Raw genomic sequence first — 26,119 nt, 5'->3', positions numbered from 1 at the left:
TCAGTATCTTGCAATAAGTGTCTGTTCCAGCTGGAGAAACCAAGGAGATTGCGTTTGAGGTGAATAAGTGCAGCAATAACGTCGTTCACTCGGAACAACGCTGATCGAACTTTGTAGGGCTCACGTGAATGTTTAAGTGACCTTTGTGAAATGGATTACATATTGCTGGATTTTTTTTTTTTTTTTTTTTCAGTGGTCAGGCTCTTCGGAAATGTGATAAACCTGCTGACTGTGACTGATGGGCTTAATTTTGCCATCAGACAAAGACTAAAGCCTGAGGGCCACAGAGGAAACTGGTGAGCTTCACTGTAGTATGACAGGAATCTGGTTCAAAGTGTTCATTGTTTGGATAATATTCTGTACTAGATATCGCATGTTTTCAAAACGGGGCAATGTTTGGTAAAACGGTGACTCTGTGGTGATATTTGATATCTTCCTGTAATTTGTACTGTAAGCGCAGCGTTTTGTATTTTACGAACGCCGCTTCAGATGATCGCATGAGGACGGGGGTTCGAGTCCCGCCGAAGGTAGGAGGAGGCGAGACTTTAAAATCAAACTAAAAATGCAAAACGCACACGCACTTCGTACCCAACCAAAGGCCGACCAGAAATCCAAAACTTAAAAACCAAAGCGACCTAGAACAAATGAAAAAAAATGAAAAGCGGTAACGTAAACCGAAAAACGAGTGTTACGAAGTATTAATTCAATAAACTTCCAAGAAATACTACAAAATCAAACAAATAAACAAAAACAAAAAAGCTCGCAACTTTCAGAGACCTCGAGTCACAGTGGAAAAACAATTATAAAATCTTTGCCCCTCAAAGCTATATTTACAAATCTCCAGCGATTTCACAGTCCACATTTAAAAAAAAAAAAAAAAAAATTACAATAACTTACAGCCTACAGAGCTGAATCACTTCAGGACATCCTCTGCATTGTGACAAAACTTTGGCTCATTGATGCTACAAAGAATTGGACAAACGATGCCGATTCACGTGTGCAGAACCTGAAGAGATGAGAAGACTCAAATAAGCTTTTCCCAATCGGGGGAAAAAAAACCAAAAAAAAAACCTCAGCGTCCCGAGTTGGTTTCTCACCTGATGTGATTTACTGACGGAACTAAATTCACTACCCATGTTTTACGCGACGCCTCGTCATCTGATGTTCCTGTCCCGACAGCCGCACACCGTGATGTCGTGAACAAATAACCGGGCCGCAAAAAAAAAAAAAAAAGACAAGAAAACAAAACGCGCGGCAAATTCGAGACAAATTCTTTATTGAAAAACTATACAATATCTAGTGTGCTTCCCTACAGTACGTGAACTCTAACCCGGGTTGATCCTGAAAGTCAAGCTGTTTTTCCAGGAACACATCGCGCGAGGATCTCGCTGATGTACGTGTTGTTTTTGGCGAGCAGCTCCTGCTTCATTCTCCTGAGCTCCGCCTTCACCTCCTCCTCAGTCATGGTGGCAGCAGGAAGTGACTTCACCCTCTGCAAGAAGTCCTGGATCAGGTTTCCCCCTACCTGAAATACAGCAGCATTTTTTACATTAGTTTTTGTTGCATCTCTAAACGGCAGCTCTTCAGGAACCCCTTTAAAGGGTGAAGGTTGTTGTCGTTTTGTTTGTTTTTTTCCGGTGCGATGACAAAACGCCTTTACAAATTAGTTTCATGGATAATTAGAGAACCATCAGCTGACCTGAGAGTTGGGGGGGGGTCATCTGAAAGGTGTTTGGTGTGCAATTTTGAGGCTTTTATCACAGCGCGGCTCATGACCAGCAGCACCGGAGATATGTATTTAAACACAACATGCACAGACCAAAGTGCTGCACAACTTAAGACAGAATTAAAACAATATAGGCCATTAAAAAAAAAACAAATTAAGCAATAATTCGATTCACGGAGGCTCGTCTGCGACGGACACCGGAGATAATGAGATTCTCCGGCGCCGTGAAGCTCGCGGCGTCACTCGCCACCGATTTACCGTCAAACTTTTCTCGACGGCTCGTCAGTAAAACTCGGATTGAGATGGGAATGTTCGGATTGTAAAACACGACCGCCAAAACAAATCACGATTACGTAGATTCACAGCCGACTGGACCGAAGGGAAGATGTTGCCGTGACCTCAAAGCCAAGTCGACTCCGAGCTGAGGGGATGACAGAAGTTACTGTTCTCCGATCGCATTTATTTTGTAATTTAATGAAATAAAGCTGTTACACGTATCTAGTTACCCCACAACACCGCTCCTTGTTATCTAGTTACTGATGAATCGCTGGGAATCGGAGCCCTACTTGTTTGTCTGTCCGTCGTCTCTTGGCGTCGGGCTCCTCCTCCTCCTCCTCCAATTCCTCCGACTTCTCCCCCGCAGGTTCCTGGAACTCCTCCAGCTCCTCCGCCTTCTCCTTCGCCACCGCCAGCACCGACGGCGGGAAGCAAGCCAGCTCGGCGACGTGGATTCCAAAACTCTGGTCACACACACCTGATGACACAGTTCGAGTCGAGTCTGTTAGCGTCTGACGGAGCCGGGCCGGCTGTGTTGCTCTTGTTTCCGGGCGGAGCTAACCGTCAGCTTGGCTGTAGATTCTGATTTTCACAGGTGGTGTTATTAGTCCTCTCATTCATTTCTCAGCAAAAAAAAACCACATATTTCTTCAAAAGGATAAATAAAACCTTCATATATGAGCATTTGGTGCCTTTTCTTCCTCCGTGTCATAACTCTAAACGTGCCTTCATGGTTTTTGGGTCAGACAAAGTAAACAATATGCAGAAGGAAATGAGAGTTTGTAAAGTTTTTACAAATGAAATGATCTATTTTAAAAGCAATAAATGGATTATTCATAATCTCGTCGTCGTTGCGAGGAGTGTCAAAACCTCAAACCCAACAACCAGCTCTGCTCCGTACTGAACTTTACACTCGATGCTTTTAGAAAACCACACAGTAAGTAGAAAGAAGTCCAGAGAGACACTTAATAAGTCTGATGAATTTAAAATTAACACGACGTTACGTTTCATTTAGCGGACGCTTTTGTCCAAAGCGACTTCAAATAAAATCTAGAAAAAAGACGAAAACAAACGTAAGACGGGTAAAAACTGCCCGGTCCTTGTGTCAAACCACGTGTGTGTGTGTGTGTGTGCGTGTGCGTGTGCGTGTGCGCGCGCTCGCCTGGTTTGACTCTGTACAGCATCGTGAGCGTGTTGTGGCTCGTCAGGGCCGTGACGTGCAGGTTGTGGACGGAGGGCTGCTGCGCCGCCAGCGCCGTCAGCTCGTGGAAGTGGGTGGCGAAGAGGCAGAAGCTGCCGATTTTGGAGGCGATGTGTTCGCTGATGGCCCAGGCCAGGCCGAAGCCGTCGTAGGTGGACGTGCCCCTGCCGAGCTCGTCGATGATGATGAGCGAGTTCTCCGTGGCCGAGCTGGAGGCACCGAACGGACGGGTGAGGAAAAAGGTTCGCGTGTCGCCGCACGTGTTCAGGCAAGCTGTTGACGCCGTTCTTACCGCAGGATGGCGGCCGTCTCCAGCATCTCGGACATGAAGGTGGACACCCCTTTCACCTGGCTGTCTCCCGCCCCCACTCTGGCCAGGACGCTGTCAATCACGCTGAGCTCCGCCTTCTCGCACGGCACGAAGCAGCCGATCTGGGCCATCAGGGCGATCACGCCCACCTGCCGGATGAACGTCGACTTGCCACCCATGTTCGGTCCTGCGCACATTTCAATTCAATTTGAATTACGCGGCGACAAAAACAAATGAAATCGTCTGAAGTGTCTTCAGGAAAAGAAGAAAAAAAAAAAAAAAAAAAACAGAGCCGGAAAACTTTGGAGCAAGAACGAAAGCACGGAGCGACGCGACGTCACACGTTCGGGTTGCGAACTGCCGGTTTGAAGTCCGACATTTTGGCCGACGCCATCTTGTGTTTTTTTGATGCCAGAAATGACCATATTTGGATGAGATGAGGAGCGAGGGGCGCAACCGACTGGGAACCTGAGGACCGGCAACCCGACTGCACCTCAGGCATGTCAATCAAATCAGGAACGCCCCAAAAGATGAATTAATATGTAAATAATGATTAGAGAAAAAGCCCTACTGGTGATGATTACCTACTGGAAGGCCAAAAATTTAAAAAAAAAAAATTAAAAAATTCATTGAAAATAAATGGGTTTGTCACACGGAAGCAGAAGTCGCTGAACCATTACATGTCGAGCAATATTAGCATATTCTCTCCTTGTTTTGTTTTTTTTCTCATCATAATAGCCCTGTTAGAATAAAACTCCGGATGTACACGTGGATGCGTTGCCTTCTTCTCACCTGTAATAATATAGAAGCTCTTCTCGCCCTGGACGAAGGTGACGTCGTTGGGTATGAAGGCGGTGTCTGCGTCCGTCTCCATGCAGGGATGTCTGGCCTGCAGCAGCTCCACGCGCCTGCGGCCGTCGGCTACGAGGCGAGGCCGGACGAACGGCACCGGGGCGGAGACGGACGCCGCGGCGAAGCTCGCCACGGCGTCCAGCTGCGCGATCACGTCGCTCAGCGTCTGGAGGGGGTCCACGTAACCTGCTTGGCGAGAGTTGGTCGCGTTAGAACGAACGATCGATCGATCGATCGATCGGGCGGCGGCGCCGACCCTCCACTCGGTTCACAGCGCCGTGCAAGTTCGACGTCCTTTCGAAGGGAAGCCCGGTTTGCTAATCGCGCGTGACGGAGAAACCTATAATTCCGCATATACCAGACGTGTCGGTCTCCTCACCCGAGGCGATGTTGATGATCTCTTTGACGATGGCGTTCTGGGCCTCCTCGTACTCCTCCCTGCTCCTGGTGTAGTCCTCGTTCAGGGAGCTCAGCTTGCTGCGGACATTCGGGAGCGCAGGCCGTCAGCTGACGGGAGAGGGGAGGGAGGGGGAATGGAGGGAGGGGGGGAGGGGGGGGGCGTTTTCGCCGCCGCCGCCGCGAGACGTGCGACGCGGTGACACATACCTGTTGGTGAAGCGCACTCCGTTCTTCTGAACGTCCAGCGTGGTGAATTTCTTGTTGTTCCTCAGACTCTTCTCCTCCTTGCAGGTGACTCTCAGGTAAAAACCCAGCACGCCGTTGGAGTCCAGCTTCACGGTCTTACCGGCCTCCAGACCTGGAACATGAAGTCACCGCGATGAGTCCGGGCTGAAATTCAAGCGCACCGCTGCAGGGCGTCCCCCAAACTACTCATGAAGACGTCTTCAGTTTGTGGTTTTAATTGAAAATAAAGACGGATGTATTTCCTTGTTAAGACTTCATGATGTAGCAACAGTCAAAAGTGAATAAAAGAATGTCAATGCTGTACTTTTTGGGAATATGATTACTCAATTCCAACTGATTTGTTGGGTTAGAAAATATTGACCAATCACAGATATGTCAATACTGTCGTATATGCTGTAAGATATGCGCCAATTTGAAAACGTTTTTTTCACATAATGACAAAAACAAAAAAACAAAAATGCTTGTAGTAAATTAGAAATTGTTTTATTTGTTTGTTTTTTTTATTTATAGTTTTATATGAATATAAAATTTTTGGAAAAGTTTACTGTTTTATGGCACAGATGTCAGTTTATCATTAAATATCTTGCCTCTGATACATATCTTTGCCGCAACACTTTAATAAAGCCCATTTCGGCCAGTTGAGGAGCACTGCTGTAAAATTACACAAATTCTGCTCATCGTAAAGTGTTACTCAAAACTAATTCTAATTCTAAACAGGGAAAAAAAAAAAAGAATTAAATAATTGAGTGTCAAAAATGTTTTTCTTTGAATGACTAATTTTAAACTAAAGTAAAAATGACAAAACTGTGTGAAAGATTTTTTTACACTGATTATAAATAATAAATACAATATTAAATAAATAATACGGTTATAAATATTAATTAATACAAATACAAACGTGGGACAGATTAGGCTGGACTTAAATTAAAATTTCATGAAGGATTTTTTTTTTATCCATTCATAATTATGATGTGGCCCACATTTTCTTTCTGAATTTATTATGTTTGTAGTCTTCCCGTAAATGAAAACACACTATTAGGTCAAACCTAAGGATGGCTTTATGGTTGTAGTTTTGATTTTGAAGACTATTGTGACTCTTCTAGGAGGAATTTTTTAATAGATAAAGACCCAAATTTGAACGGAATCAAAAATAACGTCTCTCAGCAGATGACGGCTGTAAGCGACTTAATGTAACCGTGTTAGAAAGATAATAATAAGAACGAAAATTCAGCATTGCCTCCCTTAATATAGACTATCAAACTTCTTTGCAAAGGAGATATATCTACACTATCTACCTAATATATAATGTTGGTCTTGTTGCCCGTTATATAAACTGTGTGTGTGTGTGTGTGTGTGTGTGTGTGTGTGTGTGTGTGTGCTGTATTCACTTAGTTCTCTGGCTGCACTGTTCAGCACCGCCTGCATGCTCTTCTCCAGCGCATCCATCTTTTCTCTCAGTTCGCTCAACACCGGGTCAAACGAGGCCTTCACCAGGAACTCGTGGTGGTCAATCTAAACGCGCAACACAGGAACAGATACACACACACAACACAGAGAATTGACAATATGGAAACAAACGGCACGGTGCAATATTGCTTTATTTTACACACGCGCAACAAATTCCAAAAGCACAGACCTGGTTCATGTCCAGTGTGGTTTCGATCATCTCCTGGTACTTAGTGAAGTCAGTCTGCATGTCTTTGAGAGGAGCGAGGAACACCGCCTGCAACAGGACCTGGTAGCTACCTGTCACACACAAATGTAGAAGTTTTAAGGCATTAAAAAAAAAAAAAAAAAGGCAAGGGGACACAAATAAAACACAAAAATGGATATGGCAAAGCGGCGCAGTATGCAGAACATGCAGGAGCTGCAGGTCTGTGTGTACCCGAGTATCTGTCCAGCGCTGTGACGAGGGCAGGGATCTGGCTCACGGCCTGGTAGACGCGGAAGCAGTCCTGCAGCGTCGCGGTGTGGCGGTGGAACTTCTTGGCCAGGCGGTGAAGGTCGGGAAACCGCCGCAGCAAGTCCTCCTGACAGGTCTGCCTCAGCTCGGCGTCGCACACGAAGCTCTCCACCATGTCCAGCCTGCACGCGCGCGCACAAAAACACGAGGTTTTGCAGCGATTTATTTAATAGCCGTCGAGGCACTTCACTCGAAGCGATTTTACGATTCAACCCGGAACGATAAACAGACTCGGCGTCAGTTCGAAGAACAGCGTAGAAATTACAGATGATCCGATCCGCACTCGGGAACGCGACGCGATCAGCAACAGATCAGATGATAGGTCAATTTGACTTCATCAAAGACGCGTCACTCTGTTGGTATTCGTTGGACCGACAGAAACCGTCCATCTCGACGGTTTATCCCCCGTCATCGTATTACCTCTCCTCTATTTTGGTTTTGTCCATGAGCGGTTGTTTGATCCACTGGTTGACCAGCCGCTGGCCCTGCGGCGTCCTGCACTTGTTCAACAGACCGGCCAATGAATGAGCTCCGCTGGTGTCGTCGGGTGAACCCTGGAGGAAACGAGACACGCGTCTCAAAGCCCTGAACGTGTTGCAATCATGAATATATCGCGTGGTTCCTCCAACCCACACTACAAGTAACTTAAACACGGTGCTGAATTTGTGAACAAAATGTCAATCTGTATTTGCTGATTTAAATTACTAATTGAGCCAGACTTTGAGATGAAATTTACAGCAGGTCCGGATTGGGTTTTCAGTTTGACTGAAGGTTTCTGCTGCGGTCCACCTAGGGACTTCTGGGTAACTTCTACCTCAACGTTTTTATGTGTGGCGGCTTATAGTTTCAAATTTTCATTCAAGGGACACCAAAAGGGGAACTATTCCTTTAATAATTCTCACTGGTCCCTGAAAAACTCTTGTTTGAGTTCATCTCACGTCCTCTTTTTGTCGCTTCATTGCAAAAGTACGAGGTCAGATATCTAAAAAAAAAAAAAAACTAAACAAAAGTGGCAGCTCGGCCGGACACCACGAAGAGTCGGAAAGATAATGTTGTTGTTTTTGTGTGTGATTTAGGTGAATTTACTTCATTAGGTAAAAGTATGATTCCCAGTCACAGACCTGGAAGAGGTTCAGCGCCCTGACGGCAGCGTTGTCCAGCCTCATGTACTGACCGAGGTCCAGAGCGGTCAGACTGAAGGAGTTGAAGTTGGACTCGTCGGACAGCAGCTCAAGGAAACGCACCACTACTGCCAAACATGACATGGCCACCTGTGAATGAAACCACACACCGAGAAGACTGGTCGAACTTTTCCACAATTTAACTGCCGAGACCACCGCCATATTATCATATAAAATATTCTGAATTACGTGTCTAACTTCCTCATATTTGTCAAATATTACAATTTGCGCTTCGTCTGTAAAAAAAAAAAAAAAAATATCCCGCTCTGCAAACCCCGCCGCCTTTTCATGCAATGAACGCAATCGGGGCTGAAGTCAGAAACCCCCGAGTTGACTGATCGAGTTGAAAACCATCCTGATACGACCGCTTGGCGAGATTACGTTCGTCGGGCTGAGCCAGATATCGTCTGCGAGTCTCTTTCTCTCTCGAGTGTCGGGAAGTTTTGCTTTTGCTCACCTGCTTGTCCAGCTCGGGCAGCGTGTTGCTCGCCACAGTCTCTCCTTTCTTTGCTCTCAGCAGCCTGTTCAGGTCCTGGACCATGTCCTTACTGCTGAACTCTGCTCTCTTTCTGTCAGAGACCAGCATGCCGCCGCGCTGCACCACCTGTGCAAAACACATGATAACAAAAAAAAACAAAAAAAACAACGTCTTTACACCCTAATCACAGCGTACCGCTGCGTTCGGACTCAAACGGGCAGCATCAAGACACCTCACACACAGGCGCGGGGGTTTATTTCAATCAAAATCGGACGGCACGCAAGTGATTCGCAGTTGTGACGTCACGACCCCGGCCACCACCACCTACCTCCCGCAGTTTATTGCCATCGGCGTTGCCTTCGCCCTGAGCCAGGAGACACTCTTTGGGGCCGATTTGGACGAGCAGGGACTCCAGGTTGGAGAAGATTTCGTTGTCCGGAAACTCGCACACTCCCATCGTCCTCTGGGCGGCGTCCACGTAGCCGACCCCGACCACGCGCTGCCCGTCGGCTCCCGTCGCGAACCGGACGGCCACGACTCCCGCACATCCCTCGGCTCCGGTTGCACCCCCAAACAGGATCTCCTCAAACTGGGTCAGGTTTCCCGGAGACGCCTGCGGTTGGAGGAAACAGGTGGAGCAAAAGTGTTCAATTCATGTCTCTCCTGTAACATCCAGGGGCCGCGTAAACACCGCAGCATCGCTCATCCACATTTAATAAGGTAGATGGGTTTTTAAATCCACAGTAAAAACACATACATATATACATATATATATAAACACAGTACCTTGTACTCGATCCTCCAGTCGTGCTCTTTGCTGCTCTTGCTGTGGTTCCTGTACACTTCCACTCTGTACTGTCTCACCAGCAGCAAGTCTTTCACAAAGGCCTCAAAGTTCAGCTTGCTCAGGATCACGCTCTCCAGCCTGCGACTCCCTGTTGAGCAACAATAAAAACCCAAGACCAACCTCAGGGCTCCGGGCTTATATTCATTTTTAAGGAGACCTAAATGATGTCGTAGTTGTTTCCGAAATGAAACAACCTGACTGCCTGTCTGAGGGATGCGTCTCCCCGAAGACGTGTCAGCTGAGTGCATGGCTAGACTAGCTTACCCGAGCCAAGATGTTTGATGACCCCGTTCGTCTTGAAAACTTCCTTCGCCGCGAATATGGCGTCTTTCCCGTGAACGGTGTAGTAGTCGTTACGGTCGAATATCCGGAACGTGGTGTCCGGTTTCTCCGGCATGGAGAATATGAAGCTCAGAAAGCCGTGCTCGGCTGCGCTGTCCATGGACAGGTTCTGTTTCGGTTGCACCGCCATGCTGGAATCTCCCGCCACCGGTGGGGCCAAACCGGAAGTTACGTCTACGTCGTGACGCGTTACCGCCGAAAGAAATTTGCTGTCGTAATGGATGCCAGTCCCGAAGACGTGATGATGCTCTCGTTCCTTGTCTATCAGCTTTAAGTGACACAATAATAATAACAACAGTGATAATCATAATAACTTGATAATGATGATAATCATAAACTGCAAGCAGTGATCGATATACCAGTGCACAATGAAAAAAAAAAAGTCTCTTCTGGACTTTTTGTATTGTATTTTGTTGACCTGTTGTTTGATATCAGTATTGCTAGTGGCTTACCCTTACAGGGATTGGCTCTCCGTGAACCATGTGGCTTATTAAGGGGACTCGCCCTACGCAAACCATGAACCACCTGAGCGGGGCTCGAACCCATGTCTTCATGAGGCCGTTTGCTGGACTATCTTCAGCGCTGGAGAACAAGGCGCGGCAGGAGAAAGTGCATCAGGAGTTCTCTTACAGCTTTAGGGTTAGGGTTAGGGTTAACCGACAGTCTGGTTAACTCAACAGGTAAAAGATTCGACTTCACCAAGGTTGCTATTAATGGTTCAAATTCCACCTGTTGATGGTGATTCAACTTTTACTGGAACGTTTGGAGAAATTGAATAGGTTTTGCATACACTACACATTATAGGCCCCTTGAAAACAAGTATATCTACTATCCAAAGAATGTCTGCGGCAATTTTGGTCAGGTTGAATGAATATTTGTGGGCGGTGGAGTTATAGGTTGCAATGAGACAAAGATTTGTCACAATGCAGACTACCATATGGGAAGTTTGGTGGCGAGGTGGTTAGCACTGCTGCCTTTCAACCAAAAGGTTAAAGAGTCAACCCCCCCCCCTTTTCATGACTTAAAAAAAATCATAAGTCACTTTTTGGCCGCCCCGAATTCTTTTGACAACTTCTGATTCCAAACATGTTAAGAGTGCACAGACTAAATTTCAAGTCGGTCCGACAAAATCTGTAGGAGGAGTTCGTTAAAGTACAACATGTGAATCGCCAAAATCTGTTTAGGGCGAGCTAGGGAGCCATTTGGCCACGCCCGCACAAAAAATAAATTGAGATGTCTGTTTCGAACTGCTCCATCGATGCTCTCCATCGAAACATTATTTGTAAAAAATTAAAGCAAGGACTTTGCTTGTTCTGCAGACTTAATAGTGATACACTGGATTTGGAGCTGTCCTTATAGGCCTATACATTTTTTTATTTTTTGAAGGAATTTGTCCATTATATTGATTGTAACATTTCTAATAAATTTTCATATACAAACATGCGGTTTTGTTATTTATGATGTCAGCAGATCAGAACCAAAACAGTACTAAAGCATACATCTTTTTATTATCTAAATTTATTCAATTTCACATTCACAAAGATAATTATAACAGAAAAAAAAATTTTTATGAATGAAATGCTACAATATGCACAAACTAATCAGCACCTTGCAAACCCCAAAGCACTAAAGACTCATTATAGATGTAAACTGTGTAATTGTCTGAACTGTCTTTTTTCTCTCTTCATCTTTTTAGTTAAATTAATGTACCCTTAACAGATATTTGTATCATCGCATTGTTTAAAACCTAAAGTGATAAAAAAATATCTTGTTTTGTCTCAACCAACAGTCCACAACAACAAGACATTCAGTTTATTATCATATGACTCAAGAAATCAGAAAATATTCACATTTAAAAGGCTCAGATCAGAGAATTACTCTATTATTTTACTAAAAACTAACTCAAAAGAATGGATTTTTTTTTTCTTTGAAATAACCCAGTCAACAATGAAGCTCATGACGTGTAATTAATTATTAAAACAGTTCACAATTAACTTACAAATTACTGCAGCTTTAAAACAACAGAGATAAAAACGGCTGTGTTCTGCCGATTGAATGCTGAAAAGGTAATTACATGCTAGCGTGTGTCTTCTGATGTGTGAAAACACAGGAAGTCATTAGATACGGCCCATGAAATGAAATAGTTTTTTTCCAGGTCAGCACACCAAATTTGTTAATGACTCATTTTTATATTTTCTGCCATTAACTTACAATTCTGTGATGTTATTGTAAGAAAAATGTCAAATCTACAACATTACAGTATTTTTACAAGGTATTGTTGGTATAAACTTCAAGAAAATTCAGTTTACACTCAAACGGTAAAAAATGAAAAGGCTTTTTTATTACACAAATTTATAAACTTTAAATCTTGCCATTTGATATGCTGGGTTGGTTGCACTAATACGAGTTCATTCAACTCATTAAATACATCTTCTAAAGGAACATATTGATAAAACTTCACGGCATGCATATTTTTCAGAGTCGAAAACCCTTAAGAATCAAACTTCACTCTTTTTTTGTAGTTTGCAGAGACTATTGAAGATCAACACTTGTTTCTTGTCATGACAATGAAAACCATGTAAACCGCAATAGAAGTCAAACTCAGTACCGCTGCACATTTATATAAACACTCTGGCACGTAGCAACTCTACTACAGGAACAGCAAAGCCAAAGATTTGTTTGTCAAAGGAATAACTGACTCTTCAAACTGGAGGAATGAAAAACATCTGTAATATTTCAGATCAAAAAGTCAAATAGAACACCACAGTCCTGGTTAAATGAATCCACCCAAGAACTCAAGAGAGACTGTAGGAGAAAGGAAAGAAAATGGAAAAAAAACTGGCCTACATGTATTTTATGAGATCTGGAAAGATGCAACGAAGAATTATCAAAAGGCAGTTAAAGAAGCAAGAGCTTCCTTCTTCTCCAGCTTAATCTTAGATAATCACTCGAACCCCAGAGTTTTATTCACGGTCATAGACTCGGTCAAAAACCCCTCCCCCTGTCATTTTACTGATGCCTCACAAGAGATGTGTGAGAAGTTTTTTTAAATTATTTTATTAATAAGGTAAAGGAAATAAGACAACAAGTTACCCCCCCCAACCTGTGTTTTACATGCCAGTAGGGATATTCAAAGCAATTTTAATCATTTTGAACCTGTATCGCTGTCCTTCTTATCCCAAATCATATCTCACATGAAATCAACCACATGCAGCCTTGATTTTATTCCCACTAAATTTATCAAAGAGGTTATTGGCACTGTAGGGCCCAGTATTTTATTGATTATAAATAGCTCCTTAGCAAATGGCAGCTACCCATCGATTTTTAAACATGCTATGGTCCAACCTCTTTTAAAGAAACCCAAGCTTGACCCTTCTGTTTTCTCCAATTTTAGGCCAATTTCTAAACTTCCATTTTTATCAAAGGTTTTAGAAAAAGTGGTTTCAACACAACTCTTAGCTTTTATGAATCATAACAACATCTTTGAGAAATTTCAGTCTGGTTTTAGAGCACTACATAGCACAGAAACTGCCCTCCTCAAGGTAACTAATGACCTCCTTTTAGCAGCAGACAGGGGGGAGAGTGCAGGTCTAATTCTTTTAGACCTAAGTGCAGCTTTTGACACCGTAGATCACACCATCTTAATCGATCGCCTCAAGACCTGGGTTGGCATCAAGGACGCTGCACTTAGCTGGTTTTATTCTTACCTTTTAGAAAGAACCTACTCGGTCACCATAGGTAATTACTCGTCTTCCACGACACACATTACCTGTGGTGTACCACAAGGTTCAATTTTAGGTCCAATTTTATTTTCTATCTACATGCTTCCACTCGGCCAAATCCTCCATATGATGTATCTTTTCATTGCTATGCAGACGACACACAGATATACCTTCCGCTGAGACCTGGTGACCCAAAGAGCCTGGATGCTGTCTTAGATTGTCTCTCTGACATTAACTGTTGGATGGCACAAAACTTTCTTCAGCTCAACAACTCAAAATCAGAAGTCATATTGTTCAATTCCCCAAACAATAACACCAGTCTCATTGAGAGTGAACTTGGTCCTCTATCTGCTTATTTAAAACCTGTTGCCAGAAACTTGGGAGTAATGTTTGACTCTCAGTTAAGTTTTGAAACACAGATAAAAAAAAAATGGTCCAGTCTTGCTTCCTTCAATTAAGAACCGTCTCCAGAATCAAACCCATACCTTCACACTCTGACCTGGAAAAAGTAATTCATGTACTCATTTTGTCTCGACTCGACTACTGCAACTCCCTCCTTTCTGGCATAAACCAAAAATGTATCTCCCGCCTCCAACTAGTCCAGAATGCAGCAGCTCAGCTTCTTACTGGTTTTAACAGACGTCATCACATTACTCCAGCTCTGGCCTCTCTCCACTGGCTCCCGGTTAGTTTTAGAATTGATTTTAAGATTTTGTTGATCACTTTTAAGGCCCGCCTGGGTCTGGCCCCGAGCTATATTATTGAAATGTTAGCCCCATATGAGCCAACTCGCAGCCTTAGATCCTCCGGTGGGGTCCTTCTGGCCGTTACAAAGTCGAGGTTTAAATCAAAGGGTTATGTGCTTTTGCCATTAGGGCCCCTCGACTTTGGAACGACCTACCTGAGGAGATAAGGCTTGCAGAATCATTGACTTCTTTTAAATCACTTCTTAAAACACATTTTTATAGAATTGCTTTTAAGTGATGTCGTCCTTTTATGTCCTTTTATGCAGTTCTTTTGTTCCCCTGTTTTTGTTTGTTTATTTTATTCATTTATTTATTTGTTTGTTTTCTATTCCATTTGCTCATTTTGGTTATTTGTTTGGTTTTCTTGTATTCATTACCTTTATGGTATGGTCTTTTTTGCCTCCTGTTTTCTTAAATGTGTACTGGTATTGACGTTATGTATGACTATGCTTTGCTTCGCTGTAGAGCACTTTGTAAACTCTGTTTTTAAAGGTGCTATATAAATAAAGTTATTATTATTATTTATTTGCATAACTTAATACCCGATTCAACTTATTCTCTTAATAATGTATTTAGATTTTTGAAATGTTAGTGTCATATAAAGTAAATGTTTTAATTAATTAGAGGCAAAGAAGAGATGGTGTACGGGCTTTGATGGATTTAACTGTTGACACATTTTGGTAGGCTTTCGGGAGACAAAGTCCAAACAGAAGACTGAAAAAGAGGTCAAACTCCAGAAACCAGAGCTGCTAAAGTTTAGAGTTAAAGAGCCTCTATTGTCTTTACACAAGAGGGCTGAAATTATAATACCAATCATGTCATCTAGTGGCAAAAAAATTAATCACCAACTATTTTCATAAACCCAAAAAATCTTTATGAAGAAAAAGTTTCACAATAGTTTTGCTCGATTTATCATTGTCTGCTTTTATACATTAAAAAAAAAAAACAACAACAAAAAAAACTTTTAAGTTTTGAAGTAGGAACTAATCAGGGCATTTGGCTGAGAGATGTGATTGACATTTGACAAGATTCAATGCGGAAAGAAAATGTATAATTTGCAGTCCTGTTCAATCTCCACTGGGTGGTATTGACACATGATGTACTTTGTAAATGTACTTTTTGACCACTCGGTTCCAATAATTTAGCCTCTATGCTGAATTTTGCTTATAATTTTTGTTCTTGCAGCTGATCGATAGGCTTCACGAGTGGGTACAACTTCTGACACAATTACACTTATGTGTAATTTCAATTTAGAAGTCATCGTTGTCCCAATCTTCCCCCCCTCCCTCCAAAAAAACACGTTTGAGCTTTACGTGAAGTGATGAGCTTCATTGTTGGACGCGTTACTTCAAACAAAAGAACATGATGGGAAGCTGTGAATAAACGTGATTGCCCGTCAAGTGATGCGAGGTGCAGAGACACCGGGAGCACCACCAACCTGTTTTGGTTTGGGGGAGGTGGGGGGGAGAGAGAGAGAGAGGTGCACGCCATTGACTTGTTACCCCCGCTGACGACACTCCGTGTTTTGACGTACGCGGCACCCTGACGAGCTCGAAGCTGACGCGCACCCGGGGCGGCTGCCTTTATAAAGGCGGAGAGCATCGGCGGCAGGATTAGACGACCGGGTACCTCAGCCTCTAAGACCTCTCATCCTCCTCTTTCCGACTTCTTCTCTTCCGGAACCCCCCCCCACACACACCCACCCACCCACCCACCCCAAAAAAAAAGCGCTCCGACATGAACACCCACAAGGTCAGCGACACCGTGGAGGAGTTCCACCGCAACAACGGCTTCAGCGACCTCGTTATAGACGGCAGCAATTCCGCCGTGCACCGCAAGCGCGAGACGTCCCGCAAAGAGGCCGAGGACAAGTCCCACTTACCTGAGCTGGAGGCCGCCTACGCCAAAATCCTCCGGCAGCTCGGGGAGGACACGGACCGGGAGGGGCTGCTGCGTACGCCGCTGCGCGCCGCCAAGGCCATTCAGTTCCTCACCAAGGGCTACCACGAGACCATCGACGGTGAGTCAACAGGTTCCTCTCTGCGGTGTTTCTGCTGGAAGATGGGCTCCTTTACGCCTGTCATTCATGTAACCTGAGCAGGAGTGAGTCCAGGAAAGTATAAATGATATTTAGCAAACATAAGAGCAGCTTCAGAGGAGGGTTTTTGTTGTTGTTGTTGTTGTTGTTTTGTTCCAGGACATATCAGACTGTGAAATCTCTCATTGATTGAACGGGATCTTTATTTTGGACCACATTTATTGATTACCGTAATTAAGATACGAATCGTTTAATTGTTTGTATTTCTGTGTGCATTTTGTCCCAACAGACATCCTAAACAACGCCATATTTGATGAAGACCACGATGAGATGGTGATTGTGAAGGACATAGACATGTTTTCACTCTGCGAACATCACATGGTGCCCTTTTTCGGCAAGGTTAGTCCGTGTGTGTGTGTGTGTGAATATATATTTAAATCAACTTTAAAAGGCAAATTATTGGTTTAAAAAAACTGAATGTGTAAAAGCTTATGTATTCAGACGTCACTATCCTGTCAATCATTGTTCAGTTAATTAAATTCAGCATTGGATTGCTAATATTTAGCATCCTTCCCTCCGATTATGTCATCCCTCTGCAGGTTCACATCGGGTACATTCCCAACAAAAAAGTGGTGGGACTGAGCAAGCTGGCAAGGTAACACACACACACACACACACACACACACACACACACCATAACCCCGCTGCTGTCACTGTGGCTGTATGTTTCGCAGTCACCCGGCACTGACACAGTGCCGGGTGACTGCGTTCTTCTGTTATCTCAGTGCATTGACCTGGAGGCTTAGAGTCTAAACCCACTGGCCATCATGTAGTCCCCTCATCAAGCACAGACACAAGTCTAAACTCTATCCGCTCTCGAGCCATGAGAAAATCCCTCTCGGACCTGTGGGAATCACCAGTTAGAATCACAGCCTCTGTGTCTGTCTCCTTCTCTCCCTTCCCTCAAATATCGCACGTGACTCCCGGACTGTACAAACCCAGAACAGCAGTAACGGAGTCACTGTTTTTTTTTTTGTTTTTTTTGGCAAAGGTTATTCTGAGAACTGTGTAGGGTGAATGATTCACAGAGTCTATACAGTTGGATGGGAAGCGTAGAGGCCAGAGGTCAGGAGACTGATGCCGGTCTGTGTTTATCAAGATTAATCATTATTACACCTGATCTCTAATCAGTCCTTTGCACGTGTTTCTGCAGGATTGTGGAGATCTACAGTCGGCGGCTTCAAGGTATTGTGCCATCAGCAGTCCATTAACGGCACTTTTCTTCTGCTAAAATCAAGAATTAAGAATACATTCTGGCTTCTTTAATGTAATTAGGGTTTACATACGTTGGATTATTTTTATTTCTTGCAGTTCAGGAGCGTCTGACCAAGCAGATCGCCGTGGGAATAGCTGAGGCTCTGCAGCCAAAAGGCGTCGCCGTGGTCATTGAAGCAGCGTGAGTGCACTCACACTCACTCATACACGAGCCACCTTCCTCATTATTATCTGTATGGTTTAAAGCTGCACCAGCAAAATGCAAAAAATTCCTCAAGACTGAACGCAAATAATCAGCGATTAAACGCTCCCGCTCATTTCAGTCCGCTCTGCTGCAGCCTTACGCCGTCTGAAATGACCAGAAATGTACATAACGTGACAAATATTGCAGGGCCAGTTTACCGTCATGATCCTCAATTTGCTACTAGTGGCCCAGGTGGCTACTGTTTAACACAAGATCCATAACTTCATTTCAATTAAAGGAAAACTCTACCAATTTAACATTTTACTCCTCGGTGAACTCACAAAGGACAGCTGAAAGACAAAAAAAAAAGATTAATTCACAACAGATCATATATAGACTTTATTTTTTTTTTTACACAACCTTCTTATTTTGGCCAAAAAAAATTGGCCAAGTACCCCTTTAAAACATATTATCACAAGATCAGAGGGTTACCTCGAGGGCACGTCGAACGCTGCAGCTGAAAACTTGAGACGTGTGTGTGTGTGTGTGTGTGTGTGTGTGTGTGTGTGTGTGTGTTTCGCAGGCACATGTGTATGGTCATGCGTGGCGTCCAGAAGATGAACAGTCGCACGGTGACGAGCGCCATGCTGGGAATTTACCTGGAGGACCCCAAAACCCGGGAGGAGTTCCTGACTCTCTCCCAGCGCGCCTAACAAACGCCATACGCCGTTCATTCCCGAACCTTTGTACACAGTAGCACACGGAAAGATCTAGAGTAACAGTGGATTCCTAATCTGACTTTACTGTAGAGAACATACAGAATTAAACACAGGAGTTGCTGTCAGATGCAGAAGCTCCTGCTCAGGAGTTAACCTCAACACACCGAAGCCTGAAAGATGAAATCCGTCATCTGAAATCACTGTGAACACGACAGACTCACACTCATGGTGCCTTTGGTAGATATTCGACAGTCTTACACGGCAATATTGTTGCTATAAAAGTATGAAAACCTGAGTGCAATATTGTTATGTGACAACACTTCAAAAGATTTTAAGTTTCTGTGTATTTCTGATGGTGCCCTTGCTGACGGTACTTTTACACCGTTCTTTGCTTTATTATTGTATTTAGATTCCACTGATTTTAATAATTTAACTTTGTCATTTATGAATACATTTTTAAAGCCTTTGTATGATAAAACAATTTGAAGTACAAATGAAATGATTATATCTGTATTCCAAAGAGTAGAGCTGATTGATGTAATGAGAGATCTTTGTCTTGATCAATAACCACTGTAACATTTATTCTGAAGGCTCTTTGCTTCAATAAAAACTACAGCAACAATGTCAAAGTTGTCATATTTGTCTTGTGTATGTCAATAATCAATAACACCTCAGGGAAGGTTACGGTGTCAAATATTTGTTTTATAAGCGAGACAGAATTACAGCATATGCAGTTTTTAGTATGCGTGTTCACACTATAAAACATAATGAGCATTTACAGCTAAGCTGGGGTACATTGCAGTACATTGCACAGGGCAAATAAACGAGCTAACTACAGCTGCAAAAGTGATGATGAGGCAGCTCCAGAAAAAAAAAAAAGAATGAAATCTTTGGAGACATTTTGAGGTGTAACTTGAAGTGGTTTTAAACGTAGCATCATTTCCTCCTTGTTAAAAACAGTTAAATACGCCATTTCTTGAGCATTTCACACAGTTTGTAATCAGTACTGCATTCGTGGTATACTGAGTATTACTATATTAGTACTAAGCTGTTCTACGCATAAGAGCACAGAATTACTGTGCAAGATAATATATTGTATCAACCTGACTCCAAACGCACCAAAAACACAGAATAACGAGCAAATAGGAAGTGATGCAAGAAGCTAAGTCGAGAGTTGTATAACCAGCTATAGTTGCAGCGATTTTTAAAACATTTGAGATCACAGCAGCTTACTCCGGTAAACTACCGTGAACAGCTGACTCATTTACATTTACTACATCCAAACATTACCTTCTGTATAATAGCTGTATTAGCTGGAGACTGATGCTGTTTTTGTGGTGCAGCAGCATAAATCAATAAGTGTGTGCACATGTTGCTGAAAGCCTGAGGGCGAGCAAGCCCTTTAAATATCAAAGGAGGAGCCCGTCGTCAGACAGCCTGTGCACTATAACCTCCATCTCTGAACGCAGTTTGTGTGTGTGTGTGTGTGTGTGTGTGTGTGTGTGTGTGACAGGCCATCATGCAGTTTCCAAATATGATTATGTCAGAGTAAACCAATTGCTACATGCATTCTGGAAAAATATGAATATGTTGTGCGTAAGAGGCTCAAATTATTCCCCTTCATGGCTGCAGGCAGAGATACAAAATAGACCTGTCGAACGTCATCATACAGGAAGCTTTAATTCACTAAAAACAAAAGCCACATACGATATAGATAAAGTCAAAGTGTTGAAATTAAAATATACAGAAGGTCTGGAAGCATTGACGTGAGAAACAGGTGACGGCAGGTGGTGTATTCGGAGACAGCAGTGCTTACCCGTGTACGGCTACTGGAATAGGTCCAGCAGCATTATATGGTTTTCTATAATAAGAGGACAAAGCCATCTCCAGATTTCTCTCTTTAACAGTCTTTGGGTTTTCACTCTGACAGCACGCTGTCACACAGATGTCTGTTTGTAGTTCTTGGTGTCCAAAACCTTCTTTCCACACATCGCGCAGATTCCTGGACAGACAAAAAAAAAAAAGCATCGGTGGTGGGATGAGCGATGCCAACAAAAGGATTCTGCACTTTTTCTTTCATATTATCGAGCATTAAAATGACGACACGATCAGGTAAAAACATTTCTCTCCAATTCATTTTTAAACGCATGCTACAGTATTTGGGATGTTCCTGTAGGCAGCCATTGGTTTTCTCTTCATATCCACCCAGTATCAACGTAAATTAACATATTATTGAAATCTGCTTTAATTGTGTTGCATTATTCTATGTGAATAATAAGTACCAGGTAAAAAGCAGATAATGAACCCAGACAGGCATCGAGTGCATACAAACAGAAGAAAATATGATAAGGCATGTAATATCACCTGTAAAAAAAAAAAAAAAAAAAGAGAACAAAGTGCGGTGAGTGTCTCAAAATATTTGTGTCTAGTATGAAGTCAAACAAGTGAAGAGAACCCTTGGAAACAGGGCAAATCTGTACTCTGCCCACTGTATAAACACACTATAGCATGACATCTGTTTGCTCTGCAGACTAATGAACCCAACGATGGAAAGCGGTAAGCTTTATCGAAAGCGATAAAGGCTGTGGCACAGGATTTCGAAACAGTGTGCAGTCCAGTGTGAGCCAGTTCATACCTTTCTTATATGCACAGCCCTGGCAGTAGTGGGATCCGGACTGATGAACTGAGCTCTTGCAGATCCTGCAGGTGGCGAAGCCGGTCTTGCTGTAGGGGTCAAACCTGAAAAGCGAAAAGCAATTACAGACACGTAAACTACAAAACGCAGCGATGTTGTTCAGCTCTCAACTCCGGTGACTTCAGATGAAGGACAGCGGCGACACAGACGGCGATGCACTCTCAAAGCGAGCGACTCACCTGGCTTTCTTAGAAGTCAAAAACTTGTTCTCGTTCAGTTTACGCCCGCCGCTCTCTGTGCAAAAAGATGCAGAAAAGAATCCCATCAAACATCATCATCGAGTTAAAGATATTGTCTTTGAAATTCTAGTTGTTGTTGTTGTTTTTAATCTGTCTGCCACCCAGTCAGAAACTCACAGCTGTTGCGGTTATCTGACTATCTTAACGTCAAAAGGATGTAGCAGACACCTACTACTGTCTCTCACGTGCCAAGGCAGTAAACAGCAAAACAATTACATTATCTCACTTTTAATATGCAGGGAAAGAAGCAAATGTACATTACTGGGAGAAAAACAAAAAACAAAACAAAAAACAGATTATTGCACATGTAAAACACAGCAGGCAACCCAAGCACCCTGGTGTCCCGATCCTAAATTGAACTTGTTATATTATTAACTATCTCTGTTACCACAAAAAAAAAAACAACCAGCAGACTTGTCCCTGAACCTGAGGCCGCAGCTCACCTGTTGTATTCCGTGCTCCGTCCTTCCAGGTGTCCGGTGTGATGACCTTCCCGAGCTTCTTTTCGCCTGAAACAGCAAGTGACACACACACAAAAAATAAAAGGGGGTCAGGTTCGGCGTCCAAGACCACCTCAAACACAACGATGAGCAATAACAACAACAACGTGACGTTAGCGAGCTTTCGGGAAAACATCTCCGGCCTTCGCTAACAACAACAACAACAACAACAACAACGTATATCAAATTTAAAGGCATAAAATAATGTTGACAATCAGAGTTACATCGTGATACGTACACTTTTCACAAACCATCTTTCCTCTTATTTGTTTCAACGATTAAAAATAAACCCGAACTGTTAGCTGGTTTTTAGCTTCCTCGGTTAACGTCAACTTCCGGTGGCTTCTTCCGCTTTCTCGCACTAAATTTGCGAGCTTGACTGGTCAAAGCTGGCATTTCAAATCTCAGATTTCATTGGTTCATTTTAGCGTCCGTCACATGACGTCAGAGAACCACGTTCTGTGATTGGTTGGAGGACGGTCGCGCTTCCGTAAAGTTACCTATAAAGCGTTTCTTCCTGTTTGTGCTGGAGAAGTTTAAACCAGATATTGACTATAATTTGTTATTTTTGCTGATGTCATCTGGTCTTCCGTTGTATATTCTAAAATATTTCAAATTGACAAATTATCTAATTACAAGATAAAATGATTCTTCTTGTTTTTTTTTTTATTTATTTATTTGTTTTTTTTTTAATATTTATACAAAGTAGGCCTACATTTTTCATACTATCTCAGGCTATATTCTGTTTTGTTTGAACATTTATATAAGTAAAGAAAGGGGCAAAAATCAGCTCTCATTCCCATCTGAAATCGACATGTCATGTTGAATTAAAAAAGGTAGCTGCATCTACAAATGGCATAAATATTATTTAATTTACTCACTTATTCTTAATTAACACGAGGAATAATGTATGCGGATACCCAATGTATTTTACAGTAACTAAAAAGTAATTCTCCTGTTCACTTCAGTTCATCGCGAGCTGAGCGATGGACTTTTATTGTGAAGTCCAAACGGAAGTCAACGTCGCTCCATGTTTACGGAAACCATCCGGGGAGGTTCGTCCACGGGATTTTTAACCTCCTCCGTACGTCTGCTGTTCAATTAAAGATTTTAAAGTCTTCCCCGTTTCATTCTGTCCACCGCGTCGGGGCTCCCTGTTTGTCGGTTCGGTTACACTCTTCGCAATGTGGGACCATGAAATCAGAGCCATGGCGTCCACTCACGCCATCATCGCCTCCTCGGTGTTCATGGCGACCGTCCTACCTGCGGTGCTCGTGCCGGGCTTCTCGGTGTACGGGACTCACCTGTTGTGGCTCTACTCGGTGTCCGGTGCGGTGATCGCGGTCAGTGTCGCCGTCTTCTGGCTACTCGGCATCACTCCGCCCACGAAGAAGCACACGCTGGGATACAAGGTGCTGAGAATACCCTAAATCATAATACCTGTGGTTAAGTTAAATATTAAGTTGGCTGATAACTTATATATATATATTTTTTTTTTAATTATTTAATTCTAAACATTTTAAAGTGCTTACTACTATTAATATTAGCTTTTCTATAACCCTGACCTGGGAGGATTTAGATCACCTTAGGGATTGTTCAAAAATCATTTGACCTTTTTTTTTTTTTTAAATAAAAAAAATAAAAGAAGAAGAAGAAAGAAAACCCTGCCCCAGGAGGTCTCTTTCATCCAACCAGGATCTGAACCTTTTGAGTCAAAATAAAACATTCATATCTGGATCTCTCTTCCAACCCTTTCGTATATCCCAGTATCTTCTAACCCTTCACGCCTTTCTTTCGGCAGCTGTCCAGATTGGTTCGTTCCTGTCTGTACTTCTTCCTGTCCTGCCTGTTCTTCCACACTGTGGTTGTTCTCTATGGAGCTCCGCTGATTGAGTGAGTAGCTGCTGTTGCTCGTCTACCGACAATGGAAGAAATCAATAGAAAATTGCAGCTTTCACAGAGCGCATGATAGTGGTTACTGTATACAGCAGCCAGCTTTAAAAAAAATAAATAAATAAATAAAAATGTGCACACTGTGAAGTTATTCGATCAGTTATCGTCAAATCCACATAAAGCTGCTTGGTGATATCTCTTGTTATTCCGGCTGTTATCGATACCCTCGGTCTGTAATTCCTCGTGTGTGTTTCAGATCCGCCTTGGAGACGTTCTCCCTCGCTGTGCTGCTGACCTCGCTGACCACGCTGAGGTGTCTCTGCGTCCTCGGCCCCAACGTTCAGGCCTGGATACGAGTGTTCAGTCGACATGGGTGAGCTGAAAATAACATATATATTTTATTTTTCCTCCCCTTTCCCCCCGTTCTTCATGCCACGTGTGTTAATGTGCTTATCACGTGTTTTCTGAACTGTTCTTGCTTTGCTCCGTCTCCAGAGCGATGTCTGTGTGGGACACCTGTCTGCAGATCACAGTGGCTTGCACGGTGGTTGGAGCCTGGGTGGGGGCCTTCCCTATACCTCTGGACTGGGACCGGCCGTGGCAGGTCAGCAAACGCATCAACGCAGGCGGCGTTCAGACTGTCAGTCAAAGTCTGATTGAAACCTGATCACATGTAGGAAGTCTGAACGGCCAAAAATCACGAGGTCTGATTTATATTTAGTTTGAAACACGATTAAAATCCCATTTCTGCTTATTCCTTCTGTTCTAATCAGATTTAATGTTTACAAAAAAAATTTTTTTTTTTAAATGTCTGTAACTTTTGACACCACGTAAAGTTCACGTGTACGTCACATGTACAGGAAACATGCCAGTTTAATGGGGGACGGAGACGGCAACTGTGCTGCTGCTCCACAATTTAATTACCTTCCATTTCGATTCATTGTCAACTACTTCTACGACTGGACTCAATGTCATCACCATAGCAACCAATGTGGATAAGACTGATTACCGGCCGGAGACACAGATTGGATCTGATCACTTGCAAGATAAAGTATAATCTTAACAGACAACCAGGTAGATCAGATTCTGATTGCATATGCAAAAAAAAAATCGGATTCTGACTGACAGTCTGAACATCGCCTGAATGTACCGAGATGTTTATCCTCACATTGGGTTTGACTGTATGAGAGCTGAATTCACCAAGCTCCCTTTAAGTGTAAAGACTTGTCGTGAATTGCCTGTTTCAGCTTGATGAATGCTCTTTACACCTTTTAAAATGGCCTCACAAAGCCACCTGTTCTGCTCTCTTTGTGGGTGAGTTATATTCACAAAACTGTCCCCCCCCAAAGAGCAAAACAAAGAGTAATTCAACAGACAGAAAGATAACGCGTGTTTCACTGTCAGTTGTTGCTCTAAAGGATCCCAAATGACTAGAAAATATAAATAATACAGCTGTTGGCAGCATCACAGCAGAACTGTACTGACAGAGATAAAGAGAAAACAGGACGTTTTTCTTTTTTTTTTAGATTGTTTTTTTAAAGTAGTCCGTGACTATGATGAGAGGATTTCAAGGGGATGTGACAGAATATTGTAAATTGTTTATTTATAATCATTAAGTGAGTCTTGGTTATCTATTTTACTGGAGCTGAATTCAATACTTAAAACTTCCGAAATTCCCTTTTTTTTTTTTTTAACAGTAATCATCTCATTCTTCATTTTCATTTAATAATTTTTTTTAACAACAACAAGGGAAAGATTAAAAGTACAATTGCAAAAGGAAATTCTCTGTATAATGAGACAGAGGTAATGAGAGTATAACCTAAACTGTAACACTGGTGCTGTATTTTCCCTCTAAAAGTTCCCCTTTAAAATGAACTGAACGTGACTCGAGTGGAGAAATGCTTGCGGAGAAGACGGTTTTGCTCCTGTTGATCTTTTAGAGCGACGTCGGTGTGTTTCAGCGAACGATCAGACTCACTCGTCCTCTTCTCGCAGGTTTGGCCCGTTTCCTGCAGTCTGGGCGCCATGATTGGCTACCTGACCGGACTTGTCGCAGCTCCCGCGTGGATCCACTACCATCGCAAACAGCTCACGTACAAGTGCAAGTGACAGACAGAGATGTGTTGCTGGTCTTTTTTGTTTGTTTTGTTTTTAATGCCTGTGTGAATGTGTCCACGAGGGGAACTGATTATTTATTGGGAGCATTCACCCTGTTATGTTCACGAGATGATTTTTGTAACGATACCTGAATATTTTTTAACATGAATAAAACATGACTTAATTAACA

General features: G+C 43.0%; 4 protein-coding genes across 6 annotated transcripts; 2 read left to right on the top strand and 2 right to left on the bottom strand.

The window, feature by feature from the left end:
* Positions 1–37: 37 nt before the first annotated feature.
* msh2 (mutS homolog 2 (E. coli)) lies at positions 38–10,042 on the bottom strand. 3 transcript variants are annotated; one of them, XM_069160327.1, is made up of 16 exons: positions 9,744–10,038; positions 9,419–9,567; positions 8,961–9,245; positions 8,612–8,758; positions 8,095–8,244; positions 7,394–7,527; positions 6,896–7,095; positions 6,647–6,756; positions 6,399–6,522; positions 4,972–5,122; positions 4,745–4,842; positions 4,306–4,551; positions 3,496–3,700; positions 3,165–3,412; positions 2,293–2,480; positions 38–1,525 (listed from the first exon to the last, which is right to left on the bottom strand). In XM_069160327.1, the coding sequence occupies exons 1-16, from the start codon at positions 9,949–9,951 to the stop codon at positions 1,349–1,351; spliced, it is 2,820 nt and encodes a 939-aa protein (XP_069016428.1). In that variant the 5' UTR covers positions 9,952–10,038; the 3' UTR covers positions 38–1,348. The 3 variants fall into 3 exon arrangements, with proteins under 3 accessions (XP_069016428.1, XP_069016430.1, XP_069016429.1); XM_069160328.1 differs by lacking the exons at positions 38–1,525; positions 2,293–2,480 and adding an exon at positions 2,489–2,584 and having other exon boundaries at positions 9,744–10,042; XM_069160329.1 differs by lacking the exons at positions 3,165–3,412; positions 3,496–3,700 and having other exon boundaries at positions 9,744–10,040.
* Positions 10,043–15,828: 5,786 nt separating this feature from the next.
* gch2 (GTP cyclohydrolase 2) lies at positions 15,829–19,128 on the top strand. Its single transcript, XM_069160325.1, has 6 exons — positions 15,829–16,309; positions 16,617–16,726; positions 16,927–16,982; positions 17,541–17,572; positions 17,699–17,783; positions 18,370–19,128. The coding sequence occupies exons 1-6, from the start codon at positions 16,027–16,029 to the stop codon at positions 18,497–18,499; spliced, it is 696 nt and encodes a 231-aa protein (XP_069016426.1). The 5' UTR covers positions 15,829–16,026; the 3' UTR covers positions 18,500–19,128.
* Positions 19,129–19,186: 58 nt separating this feature from the next.
* On the bottom strand, positions 19,187–22,288 carry cript (cysteine-rich PDZ-binding protein). Its single transcript, XM_069160326.1, has 5 exons — positions 22,178–22,288; positions 21,883–21,948; positions 21,380–21,434; positions 21,141–21,244; positions 19,187–20,507 (listed from the first exon to the last, which is right to left on the bottom strand). Exons 1-5 carry the CDS (start codon positions 22,191–22,193, stop codon positions 20,443–20,445), a joined length of 306 nt encoding a protein of 101 aa, XP_069016427.1. The 5' UTR covers positions 22,194–22,288; the 3' UTR covers positions 19,187–20,442.
* Positions 22,289–22,981: 693 nt separating this feature from the next.
* On the top strand, positions 22,982–26,119 carry pigf (phosphatidylinositol glycan anchor biosynthesis, class F). The gene is made up of 5 exons (XM_069159810.1): positions 22,982–23,351; positions 23,741–23,832; positions 24,089–24,205; positions 24,328–24,436; positions 25,828–26,119. The coding sequence occupies exons 1-5, from the start codon at positions 23,124–23,126 to the stop codon at positions 25,939–25,941; spliced, it is 660 nt and encodes a 219-aa protein (XP_069015911.1). The 5' UTR covers positions 22,982–23,123; the 3' UTR covers positions 25,942–26,119.

This window comes from Embiotoca jacksoni, unplaced genomic scaffold (assembly GCF_022577435.1).
Source record: "Embiotoca jacksoni isolate LCO1_2020_lvr unplaced genomic scaffold, fEmbJac1.0.p SCAF_26, whole genome shotgun sequence".
NCBI classification, from domain to species: domain Eukaryota; kingdom Metazoa; phylum Chordata; class Actinopteri; family Embiotocidae; genus Embiotoca; species Embiotoca jacksoni.
Note: the sequence above shows the minus strand (reverse complement) of the source record. Positions and strands in the feature narration are given on the sequence as shown.